Below are 13,947 nucleotides of genomic sequence, written 5' to 3' on the forward strand. Positions count from 1 at the left end.
AACTATGCATCAATAAATCTCATAACCTGATCTAAGTTCTCTGAAGTTGAATTAAATCCACAAGATATTCTCCTATTTTGCAAAGCTATAGATAATGCTATAATGCTATAATATATAATATATAATGCTATAATGCTATAATGCTATAATATATAATATATAATATATAATATATAATATATATGACACACTGGAATGTCATTGTGACAGTAATTTCTATGACAGTTGGCTTTCAAACAAAATCAAGGAAGAGTAAAAATCAGGAGAAAAGTTAACACTGTGGGGCTGAGACAAACAATCCTTCAGCAGAACTTCACAAGAGACTCTTTTTCTGCAGCTGTAACTTCCTTAAACCTGCAACAATTTTTTCAAGCCTGAATCTAAATATAAACTTCCCTCATGACCATGCTGAGCAGACAGTCAGTCATAAATTTTGTAATTTTTCTACTAATGGAATAAAATACAACTCCAAAACCTCAGGCCATAGTAATATTTATCAACTCATTGCAGATACATATTTCTGTAATTATTAAGCATTCTTTCCACAGGAAAAGCTTGAAAGGTTTCCATGAAAGGAGGAGAGAAATCTCTTTTTTTCCTTTTCACCCTGATATAGCTTCAATGATTACAGCACACACTATAAAAAGATCCTAAAGTATTTACAGTGAATAGGAATGGGACAGAAAGCTATCTTTAGTTCACATGAATTTGATCAAATGACTCACAAAAAGTTCTCTCACACACTCAAATCTGCCAGCACTTGATTCTTTCTCCCCTGCTGCAGGAGTCTGTTCTGTGGGTATGCAAACTCAGGGTGTGGGAAGAACCTGCAGAGACTACCAATGGATCTATTATTTGGTTCATAAAACTTGTAAAAATCTCACAGAATGTACAACGTGCTATTGTGTCCCTAAATCTCTTTCATGACTTGGGTAGCAGCCTGACTCAAAGCAGTCTGGCCTGTTTTCACTTCCACCATAAAAGGTTTTTTTTGAAAGAGCCATTTAACTGTGACCATGGTTTCAGCAGCACTGTGAATACAAAGGAAGAGTTGAAGCCATATGGACACTTCAGTATACTCAGACTTCAGCAAATCAGCACTTTTTCCCCCCCTCTTAGAACTTGCTTTTGCCTAACTAGCTCTCTTTATATACTGAATGAACTAATACTCAAAATGTAGTAAACTGCAACTTGCGAGCAATGTAGTTTAAATTAAAGAATTAGAAACTACAGTTCACTGATAAAGAACATTCTCTTAAAAAACATTAATCCTATAGTTAGTTTTCTGTCTTGTTTCTTGAGCAGAATAAAACAGCGGGGAAAAAACAATTTATTTTTCCTTTCCTCGGCTCAGAGTATTTCTGAATACAAGGATTTATTTATATTACTTTCAGTCACCAGATTTCAGCAAGGAAAGGTTTGTTAAAAAGCAAATTGCTACACTCAACTTCAAAATTTACCATCAGTCTCTCTCCTTGTAGTCACTACGGCCACGACAGACATGATGATATTCTTCTCCCTGTGAATCAGCACACAACCAAAACCAGCACACTGAACAGTGTTAGTCTTCCTCAAGCCCAAGTGAATTCTCCACATTCTGTTTACAGCACAGCCCAGATCACTCCCCAGCAGGAGCATGTTCTAAACAAGTACTAATTATCTTTCTTATGGGACTCACAAGAATCTCCAGTAGCACATTTGCACCACTGCAGAAACAGCGCTGATTTGCAGCTGTGAAGCTGCAGGTTCAGCTCTGTGCCCAGGTCTTTTTGTAAAATTCCTTTTTAAAACTACCTCTTTAAAACCAGCTGCTTGTCTTAAAGGAGAATAGGTATGACTGTGCAGCCTGATAAAGTGGATCAATTATGAGAATGGCACCTATCTGAATCTTTCAAAACAGCTACCTACAGTTAGTGTGTCAGGGAGCAACAGGAGTGGGGCTGCTCCCTATGGGACAGCAGTCCGGGAGCTCAGGGAGGGCAGCATGCTCACAACATGGTGCAGTCCCACAGCACCCAGACCCAACCAAGGTGAGCAGGGTGATGACACCAACAGGTCCTATCACATTCCAGAGAGCCTCAGGCAAGAGAGGTAACAGACCAGGTATGAAGTCCGTCCCGGGCTTTCCACACAGCACTTGGGAAACAGGAGCAGGGGCAGGCACACCCATGGAATAACTCCGGCAGGGTCTGAAGACCCCAGCTCCATGCAGCCCTTGCTCACTGGGGGTGGGTGCAAGTCCCAAGTGAGGCTGGCCAGGACACTCGAGAGCAATTAGTGCCCTCAGGGCCCTGACCCACTACAGTGTGCTTGGGGCTGTAACTCTTGGATAGAATTGCCAGCAGCCAAACTACCCTACCACAACTTAAATTTGTGCCATGTATTACTTTCAAGATAATACAATTCCTTGAAGGCAAATTAATCCAAAGTTTCTCTTCTCTTCACAGCCTGAACAGCAACATGAGAGAAACAAGAATCAGTATCAAGACTTTACAATTACAATGTACGATTAGTTCCAGTGTTAGTTTTTATGTATGAGTGATACAGCATACATGCTTCATACTCAAGTTTATATGTGTTTTCAATCAGAAAATCAACATTTCTCTGTTGGGAGACAATACTAACTATATTTCTTGTACACCAGAAATATAAATTTGTTGCTCAGAACTTTCATATCTTGAATCAGCAAAATATGATTCCCAAAAGCGCTCTTGCTGTTTTCTCCCTCTTCTCTATCTCTTTTTTCTTTCAAAGGTTTTTTTCCCACCATTTAACTAACATCTGTTAAAGCCTACCTGCTTGTTCCAACTACATATGTACAGATTATATATACCATAGGACACTTGGCAAATGGCAATGGTGGCAGCGCTACAGAAATCTATTTTTTCAGCTTGAGAAGGTTAGTGTTCTGCAGTTTACACCTGACTTAACACTGCCATCATAATGTATTAGAGGATCTGGAAAATTTATAAACATTATAAAACAGTTATCAGAGGGTAAGTTTAAAAGACTATGAATACATACTTGCTAAAAAACTTTAGTCAACAAAGGGAGTCCAATATCCTGTTGGTAGGAATTCACCCACAACTTTTACAGCTAGAGTTAACTGATACACAAATTACTGATGAGAGGCCTCCTTTATTTATTTATGATTTTGTGTAAGAACACATTTCTGGAATCAGCTTTGTTAGCAACACAGATTTTTACAGACAAAAAATGTTTTGGGGAGTTATATTTATTAGTAAGCAATTTCTGTATATTTTTCAAAGTTGTAGTTTGAGATTTCTTGTCTAGAATTCCTGTTATAATACAGTTCAATATATTGAAATATAGTTCAAACTCACTAAAGGTAGGGATATAGATAGAAAAAACTGAAAAAGGAAGGGGAAGAGAAGGGATTGGTAACCCTTGTATTCTCCCTCATAAGTCTCTTTTCCCCAGGCTTTCCTCCTCAACATCAAAGTTTTAATAACTAAGTTTAGCACCACTGCTATTGACAAGAGGCCAAGACAAGCTCCTACTAGAAAAGTTGAAAAGATCAGAAACCACATTTATAATACAGAACTTGCTGCAACAAGACCAGGCACACATATTGATGAATTGGCACATGATACCTCTGCCTTCTACTTAGTCACATTATTAAAAATGTAACAGCATACTCAGTACAGCACAGTGCAAGATACACAATAAATTAAACACAGCAATTAACATGTCCACCACTTTGTTGCCTCTGGCATCCCCTCTTCCACAGCGCTCTTGAGAAGGCTTTTGGCCTTTCTCTTCTCTACTTTACCATATCCCAGCTTCAGGCTGGGATTGAGGCCAGGGAACTCACAACACTGTTCAGAGCAGAAATCCAGCAGCTGTTCTGAGAGTCCTGGGGCAACCACTTTTCCAGGGACTTTTATGTTCTGCTCTTCCCCTTCTCTTCATCGAAACCCTAATTCCTACATCTACCTCAACCCTAGGCAGAAAGTCCAGCAGAGGACTCTGCCACACATTCAGACAATTACTTTCCTTTGACAACCCCCTCTCAACACTGCATTACAATCTCCTAGTTTACTTCTTCAATCAACCTGAACACTAACCTTGGCACATCTCCATTTCCCCCAACTATGAGACTCCATGGGGGAATTCTAGGAGCAAACCCAGTTCAGCTGGTTCTCCTCAGTCTCTTCCTCACCTGAACTTCTAATCTGTAGCAGGAATTCAAGTGTCTGAGAAATTCAGGTTGTCCACATTAATAGCTATAGATACATCCAATTTAAGGGTAACCTGAGTTCATCTGACACTTCTCAGAAAACAATCTTCAAAAAGACAGGGAACAAAGCCCAACAATTAGAGAAGCCCATTGTTGAGAGACATGAAATTTAAGCGATATTTTTGCAAGGTTCTGAGGAATAATATTCACTTACACAGAGCATGTTGAAAGGTACTAATTCAGTAAAAATTACAGCCTTACAAGTGACTCCCAATACAGAATCACATCCCTAAGGCTTCCTCCAAAGTCTCTACATTACCAATATGAGATTGATTTTTGAATAGAATTTATGAATGCTCCAGAGTACTTTTTATTTACTCCAACAAAATCCAGACACTGATCTTGTACAAAAGGAAAACAGAACTCACAGCTTTTCCAGGATTCCAATTACTTTTTGGACCAAAAGTAGATTTTTAACTGTAATTTTAGTAAGTATAGTTCTGACGATGTAAACCTAAATTTGACATTTTTATGGTATTTTCAGATGTGTTTCTTTACTTCCCCAGAAATCCATAAGCAAAAAATACAGCTTCTTTTGATCTGCTAGTAAAAGCAAAAATTTAGGCAGTCACCATGTAACTGTAAAGAATACCCAGTATAAAAATGCAACCTACACTCAAAGTACAATGTCCACAAGTATTTCCCTGAAGCTTTTAGAAAATAGTCTGACACATATAATTAGTTTCTCTGTACCAAAAGATAGACAGCTGCACTATTTATCTCCAAATGACTGGAAATGCTCTGTCAGTGCTGAGTATACACCAAATAAAATATTTTGAGGGTAAGAAATAGTACCTTACCTTAACATATTCCAGCGTAGGATCCAGAATATTCTGATCTCTGTAAGAGAATGGTACCAGGAGAGAAAGGACAGAGAGAAAAACAAACAAACAAAACAATGGTGAGTCAACATATAACCTCATACTGAAGAGATGCATTCATATAAGCAATATGCTACTAGATCACATTAAAATCCTTGTTAAAAGCTGTGAGTTAGAGCTTGACAGCCTATGCTACCTAATTTTTAACAAATACATAAATCATTGATTTCTTCTTCAAGTACAGGTAGTGGAGTCAACAGTAATTAATTTAGGAAATAAAGTTAATTATACCATTTTAAGCAAATCAAAAACAATGTTGACATTTCAACAGATGGCAGAAATATTTACTTGCCACCTAAAATATTTGAAATAAATTTAAAAGGGAGCTCTCCCAATAGCTTTTGAATTTATTTCTTTGCTTTTATGTTTTCCCATTTAAGCTACCAAATGTTCCTGAACAATTTTGCAGTTTAGTTCTTCACTTGTGTGTGGAATCTTTCAGGGCAAAGGGTCTACCAGCCCTGCATGTGCAACACACTCCAAAAGAACAAACCTGCTTACTCCAGCAGTGAGCACGTTTAAGGTCTGCACTTACAACCTCCACTCCTGCAGACCAGCCTTCCTACAGACTCCACTGTTCCCACCTTCTGGTGTAAAGCAAATGATCTTTAGGACAGACTGAGCCAAAGCAAAATGAAAGAGACAGAAAAGCTTTAAGACAAAACAGTTTATTTACTGGTATATAAAGCAGGAAACCCAGAAGTGAGCAGAGAAAGAAGTGACCTACATTTCTTTCAGCATCTACATGAGAAAAGTGCTTTGAAAATGTTTGGCTTTGGGAAATGGATGGTGTAACAACTATTTTCACAAGTACTGTAATATTTTATCTGGTAAGCTATCCCACAATAAAATGTATGAAATCCTTCTATTCACTGTAAGTCATATAGAAAGATGTTTATGTTGGAGCCCTATTCATCTCACATACCTGTCTCCAAGCAGGTCTACTCCTCTCTCTTCCCATCTTCCTTTGTTATCTAAGCCTTCATCTTTGTGCAAATTTTTTGAAGTTATTTTCAAGGAAGGGTAACTTTCATTGATGTGTAGTAACTAGTTTTACTAATCTTTACTGAATAACCACTGCATTTTCCTGTCATTTGATTCCACCACAATACTGTCACATTATATGCAGAAAACCAGATTAAGCAGTTAGCCCAAATAACTAGAAGGCAACCAAATAAAACTAGCTCCTGAATCTCAACTGTTAGCAATGATGATGTGATTCTTTATGCCATGTGCTCACAGTGAAAGAAATCTATAATGTCATGAAGAAAAACATAAAACATTTTTTTTCTTTCCATTTTCCCTCTCAAAGAGAATCTTAATTAAAAATGGCGAATCCACATTCTTGCTTATCATGTTAGATGATCTGCAGACAAAAACATTAATACTTTCAGATAACTAACATATCAGATAAAAGATAGTGGCAGGTTCTGCCATCTCTCAAAATCAATTTAACTGAAGGTTTGTTTCAATAATCAAATTCTTATCTTTCATCAGATTTTATTAACTTTCAAGTAATGCTAATGTTTCTTTTCATAAGCCTGACTTTACAGCTGTATTCATTTGCACCTGTTGACCTACAACATTTATGTATTAGAGTCTGCACATAAGTCAAGCAGTCCTGTGTAAACCATGGGTTCACAGACTGGATTTTATGACACATTTTGGCTTCCTGATAAACAGATAAGACCTACTTCCATTCAGATAAAAAGCATATTTAATACAGAATGATGTCACTGGAATAGAGAAGTTCTCAGAAAACCTCAAGCTGAGGTAAGTATGCAGCAGAACACACAGTATTGGCTTATATATATTTTGGGTATTCATACTGCTGCCGCCTCTTGCTATCACCTAGTTTTGTGACAAAACAAAATCCCTTTCCAGCACGTTTTTGCTCATAGGAACAAAAAAGAAGGAAAAAAAAGCACCTGACTTGCTACATGTAATTAAGCCATTCTCCTGAGCAGCATAAATCCTCTGTTGACTCTCCTCCACATGCACAAGGTCTGTGTGGAAACTGTAGCAGCATAAACACTCCTTCAGTAATATCTGATTGCCAAAAGAAAACATCACAATCTTAACCCTCATGATTTCCTAGCTAGACGCATGTTCTCTCTAGAGATTGACAACTGCAATGCTTTTTTCAGTGCTGGATGATCTTGCAGATGTACAACCCTACAATCTCTCCCTAGTAGTCCTCGGAAATGATCTCAATTTCTTTTCAGTCCAGCTTCAAGATTCTTATCAAGATTCTTATATGCTTTTTCTCCCCCATGTATGTTTCTGGCTGATATCGCTACGAAAATACACAGAGCTTGCAAACCAGATGTGGAGCTTCAGCAACCCCAGAAAAAGATGAAGGCAAGACAACAAAAAATGTGAAGTTGTTCTTTTGCTTCCCTCTTCTTCTCCGCATAGCAACATTTTTGCAACAGTGAAGAGTCTGGTGTTACACTGGTTAGAACTGACTGTCTATGAGCAAGAACTGATACATTTGATCACTGTGAGAACCAATGTAACTTCTCAGAAAACAGGAATTATTCTATGAGGACCCTTTCAAGATACAACTAAGGCTGACTGGGATGAGAAAAGGGAGTGGAATTCAGGAGTTATTGGATGCTATTTTTCCACTTCCCAACACCTTTAAATGACAGTCAAATGTGCGGGAAGAATTAAAAGATTTTTTAAAAGAACCCTTTTGAAGTTGCCACCATCAGCAGTCACTGGTTAAAACAAAGAAAAAAAAAATCACTATAAGCAACTTGAATCATACTTCTGGTGTGACAAAGTAAATACTGCCATACTGCCAACTTCAAATTCTGCATGGATTTGAAGACAATGAGCAACCAAACATGATGATTTGGTAAAGAAAACTTTAACATCCTAGTAAGTAGTCACTCTTCTAAAATATTTGATAAAATTCTTATGTATTCACAAACAATGGTGTAATTGAAAAGACGAATCCTGACATTCAACACCAACATCCATTATTCAGTTATGCTGGTGTCAGAGAATAGCCAGAATCTCAGTAACTCTGCCATAATCCATTGTACAGACTCTGAGGTTTGTCCAATAATTCTATATAGGATTACTTCAATTTAAAAAAATCTTTAAGCAGACATCCTGTAATGTTTAGCTGTTGATTCTATGAAAACCTCCACCTTTCTAACATTGTGCATTACCTCCTCTTATCATTGTTGCTGTTAAAAATCTTGCAACATGCAGACCTTGACACACTAAGCCATATTAAGCATCTGCTTTTTTCAGGCCCTTGGCATCGTCACAGACAAATCAGCTCCAATTATAAATTAGCTGCAATAACTTTAACAAAATTTAAGTGCAGACACAACAGCATCATCAAGATGCCAAATCCTCACTATCATTCAGCTCCCATATAAATATTCTTACAGTGGTAGAAACTGCTGAGCAGCTCTGAAGAAGTTTTGTGTTACTTCACACTTTTATAAATGTACTTGTGGGAAAAACATTGGGACACATTGCCAGTACTTAATCTATGAAAAACATTTTTGTTCATTTATTTTAAAGTGACTTTTGCTGAGGACATTTTCAAAAGCATCTCCTTTCTACTCCATTGAAAGAGAAATCACAAGAAGAACTATCTTCTCAATAGTTCCAAACCAATGGTGCCAATGCCAAATCTGAGTAAAGACAACAGAGGCTCAAAGGGAGCCTGAGACCCTGAAAATGTACCAAGCTGTTGAATGGCTGCTAACACAGAACTGCTATAAAACCAGATGGGATAAAATGCAGTCTTCAATTTGTGTCTTTGAAATCTGTCCATCTCCACAGATTTTTGAAATACACACTACTTAAGTATGAAGGTGCAAGTTTGAGCATGCTGGACATGGTGCATTTCAGTATATGTAGTGCAGACTGATGTTATTTGTACTGTAAACTAGTACACTGATTTTATCCCCCAGCAGCTTCTGCTTCACACACGCACTCCCTACTACACTCCTAAGGGCATTCCACCCTTCTGTCTACAGCTGCACAGCACCATGGACATGACTCATTCAAACACCAGTGGAAACAAGTGCAAACTGCTATGACTAACTGTGGAATGACCTGCAGTTCACACAAGAACAGTAGGGACTCTTCAGCAATTAAAACTCAAGAAAAGATGCAATGTACTTTTCCCTAAATTAAATGAAATATCAACTTACTCCTTTTAGTTCAGAATGCCCCAGCAGACAGAATGTTTCAGCCATTTATTTTTAACATTTCAATCTGAATCCCTCCAACTTGCTCCAGTTTACCTGTTGCAGCAGAAAAATCATCACCCTTTTCCCTACCTTTTTCAAAAGAATTTCTTTTTCTGCACCACACACAGTACCAGTCTCTACAACCTGTTCAAAATCTCAGACTAGTCACCTCCATTATTTTTCATCTATCTTCCTTAATGTTTAGGATTACCAGAGCCAGAACTCTGTCCTTCAAAGCCCTTCTTAAGTCTTTTATTCCAAGACCTATTCTGTGAAAGTAGTGGTTGGGCAGCAAGACTATTGCTAATTCAAAGTAGACACTGTTACTACAAACTTGTTTACATATATTCTGTTGCCTGTTGAGTTACATCTTCACGTGGCAGCTCTTTAAATCTGTGTTTTAGTTGCTGTGCAGTTATTCCAAATCCAGTGGCACAAAATTTTAAGTATTCAAAATCAATATAACCTTACAAAATGAATACGCATATTCCAAAAAAACACTAACAAATGTTCAGTAGAATCACAGTCTCCACTAATTAATCTGAAATTAATCTAAATCTAGGAGCAGTTTATTCACAAGGTATGGTTTTTCACCTGGCTAATACCTCTTTCAGGAATGTGTATTTGGCCTGAAGCATAGGAATGCTATTACTTTGCTTTAGCACTGAAGATGATAGTGGGAGGAAGAATTGTCCTTCCTGTCCCTTAACCCAATTGAAAAAGCTTGTTGCATCAGATGCCTCTTTTTATTGCATATTGCAAGTAAGCACTAGGAATATACTCCCCTACGTAATATTTCAATACTATTTAGAGTATAAAAAGGACAGAAAGGAAATTAAATGGTCACATATGAACAGGAGGCAAGATGAGGAAGCAATACAACACTTGGTACAAGTGAATAGGGCACTTCATTAAATCTGCAAGAGACCAGAAAACAGTAGAGCTAGGAAAGGAACTTTGGGTGTGATGGAAGGAGTAATTCAAGAAACTTTCCACTACATACAGTATCTTCTGCTCAAAGAAGAAACAGCCATAAAAACCAGAAGCTTTCAGGAAGTTTTTGAAAAATAACACTTACTAATTTTGATAGAGGCTTTGAGGGATTTGGACTCAAGTTTACCTGGCAAGTAATTAATTAACAATAAGGTCATGGTCCCTCAATTAATTTCAAACTATGATACAACAGCATTCAACCCATAAGGCACTTCAGTTCCTCTGCTCAGAAGCTGAAAGACTGTGGTTTAACTAATCTCTAATACTGGAGAGATGGTCTCTCTCTTTGACGTTTTATCCTGTTTTCCTTATTTCCCATTCCCAAGATCATACGTAGGCAGATTTCCAACAACTGTCACCTGTAGCCAGTTTTAGAAAATCCCCATAAAAATCAAGAAGTGAAGTATTGGTTCTGCAGGTCTATGGCCATCAAGCAAGGAAAGAGGATGTGAGCATCAAATGGGAATAAAGGGTTGAAGTAGAACTTCACAACAGAAGAATCTGAACCCAACAATACTGGGGCTAAAAACAAAAGGTAGAGAAGTGAAAACAGAAACAACCCCTAGAGTTAAAGGATAAGAGGATTTGATACTGAATGCAAGCAGATAACATTAGCTATTCTCTGCTTATACAACACAGCATTCCTTCCACCACAAACATCCACCAGCTTCAGTGGGTAGCTCTGCTCCACCTCTGAGGCAGCAGCGGTCAGATCTGGAGGTGCACATGTGAATAAGACACATCAAGAAAAAGGATGGGAAAATCTGTCACTGTTGAGCAGCTAGCAGAGTAATGAAGGCACCAGTTCTCAGTGGCAAGAAGGAATGACCTTTATTGTTTTGATTTCATCACATATATAGAGTTCTCAAAAGTTACCCAGATTGGTCAGTCAGAAGCCTTCCCCCAGGCCTGATTGGCCAGGCCTGCACTGTCCAAGTTCTGGGACACTGTTCCAACAACATCTAAACTTTATCTTTATTTATAAAACACAAGAAAATTTCTCATGGGAAAAACCTGTGCTAGCCACAAAAATCTGTGACAAAAAGCATGAAGTATTGGCAACATCTAGGAATTCCTCCTTCTGAAAAACCTATGCATGGAGGAAGTCAATGAGATATTCAGTAGCCCCAAATTCAACACACTTGTGTTACTCTTACTAAAGAAACTCAACCACAAACTCACAAATAGTTTAGCTTAGGTTTTTTCAAAAACAATTCATACTAAGAGTTAGTTTCAGGCATTACACCAAAACCATAACTATTTTTACTTTCAAAATTTTCTGGGTTTATAAAAATTCCTCCCCACCTTATCCTAAAATTTAAAAGGGAACCAAAGGCACTGATCTTCTTCCTGTTAATCCTGCAAGTATTTTCATATCTGAAGAACTACACTGCATTCTATAAACAAAAAAGCCAGTATTATTCACTTTATGCCACACAGGAAACATATAAAATCCTTATTTTACTCGATCTATTAAAATATTGATTAAAAATTATTTTAATTTTCCAACTGCACTGAACCATATGCTATGAGTGTACAGAGAGTATTAATATAAAAAAGTAATGCTTAATATTTTCAAAATCACTAGTTTAAACAAAATAAATGCTGTCTAAATACCTGATCCACCCCATTCTCAAAACCCAAAGAAAAACAGAAATTGCAGCATTTGGATAAGCAAAACAGGCTGCGAATTCTGACAAGGATAAAGCAAATCCCTGAATAGTGCACTCCTCACCAAGCACTGCCTTACCAACTCTTTCCGCTTATAATTCAACTGCCAATTCAAGGACTTCAGCAGGCCTCATCTGTTGCGGCGATACCACTATGAGAAAAGTTTTAGGAACCCAGAATTCAGTCACTAACACTTTGCCAACTTTCAAATGTACTGCCCACCAGGGACTTGGTCCTGTAGAGAACAGTGAGCCTGCTTAGCTTTATGCTGTTGAAGTTACCTTGTTAATGTCAGTGGTATTAGTCAAGGTTAAAATTGAACATATTTTTTTTTTCCTGGACAGTTATGTGAGACAAGCATGTGAGAATCATCCAGCCAAACATGCCAAGCCTTGAAGATCAGAAATTCAGAAGAGAACAGAACACCCTAAACAACCAGATAAACTAATCTGCTCTAGAGTAACTCTCTGCTACAGCAATACAAAGTCCAATGCTAGATGAAAGCACTTTATCTGAAATAGCTGACATGGAAAAACAAGAGGAAAAAAAGTCTGCTGACCAGTACTCAAACTAAGAGACTGAAGTCTAGCTAAATATGCAGTCAGTCACACCATACTTTCAGAACTACAGAAACTAAATGTATTCTTTGCACCTGTAAGTAGATAATTAAGGCCAGTCTATAAAATACACTTCAGCTTATAGCTTATTTATCATATTTTGATCTTTTGCAATAAGGTTTAATGAGCATTGGAAGATGTTAGAGTTACTGGTCTGCCCATTTCCTCAGTGAAAGAATCAAGCTGATAAAAATATTTTCTTCCATTCCTCTCTGCACTCACCAGATTGATTTTTTTTTTAAACATGCTTGAACCATGTCAAATGCTGGATATGGACAGTTCACGCTCAAGATCTTGGCAGAGGTAAAAAAAAGCTGCTATGTCTTGTTTACCTACAAAAATGAATTGTTTGTAGCCATGTCAATAAAAAAAGAGTGTTGTAACTACAATCACAATCAGGACTTATAGCATTGGAAGGAATTTACTGGGTTTGAGAACAGAAAATGAAAACAGAAGCAAAGATGAAAAAAAATTATAGCTCTATAGTTACAACTCTTCACTTCAAATTCATACAGTGTTAAAAGTAAAGCTTCAAAAACAGGAAAAAAAAATTCTGACCAGCTGGTAGGTCAGAACCTCTCATGAATAGTGATAAAACAAAGCACCCAGGGCATTAGACATTATTTAGAGAAATGCACAATTTTCATTCCAAGCCAGTTCGAACAATGCAACCCTACTGTTTATCAGTGACTCCACTTTTTAAATGTGTGTATAGACAAAGAATGGAATTTGAACAAAAAATTACAAGTACAAGCAGACAAAATGGCTACTGGAAAGAAAGCCACTAAACAGAAATTATGCCAGCATATATTCACAAACATCCAGTATAATGTGAAACAGCCAGCGTAAATTAATGTTAACTTTGTTTTAAGGCTTTAATTAGCATGAAAATTTAGAGTGATCATTTCAGACAGATGGTATGTTTCCACATTTCCTAGGGGTAGGCAGATCAGCAGAGGGAAGATAGTGATTTAAGGCAAATGTGTGACAACACGGTTTCTCCCAAAAAATCCAAACCTCTATTCTACAGAGTACTGTATGACACGTACAGGGCAAAGACAAAATAAACTCATTTTTCTTTCTTTCAAATACTAAATTTCTCATACATGTACTTTAGCAGGCAAGTATCTTTTCTCAAAAGTTTGAATAGGACACACATGAAACACTTTAAACACACATGAAGCAGCTTTAAAATAGGCATGATACTCTACAAACTGCATAAAAATTAATAAATTTATTTCTAAGAAATTGCATCTAGCTTTGATGATATTACTGTGCTAGACTGTCCATCCTAAAATTGA

At 37.3% G+C, this 13,947-nt stretch overlaps 1 protein-coding gene across 10 annotated transcripts in view; it reads right to left on the reverse strand.

Moving 5' to 3' along the window:
- The window catches only part of BCAR3 (BCAR3 adaptor protein, NSP family member), a 94,413-nt gene that overhangs the window by 31,262 nt on the left and 49,204 nt on the right, over positions 1 to 13,947 (reverse strand). For 9 of the 10 annotated variants that reach the window (XM_085068093.1, XM_085068086.1, XM_085068087.1 and 6 more), the window contains one exon: positions 5,062 to 5,101. The exons of the other annotated variant lie outside the window; for it this stretch is intronic. In XM_085068093.1, the coding sequence (XP_084924219.1) occupies positions 5,062 to 5,101 (40 nt within the window). The remainder of the gene's footprint in view (positions 1 to 5,061; positions 5,102 to 13,947) is intronic. 10 annotated transcript variants of the gene reach the window in all.

This window comes from Lichenostomus cassidix, chromosome 8 (assembly GCF_008360975.1).
Source record: "Lichenostomus cassidix isolate B80296 chromosome 8, HeHo_3.0, whole genome shotgun sequence".
Classification (NCBI taxonomy): Eukaryota; Metazoa; Chordata; class Aves; order Passeriformes; family Meliphagidae; genus Lichenostomus; species Lichenostomus cassidix.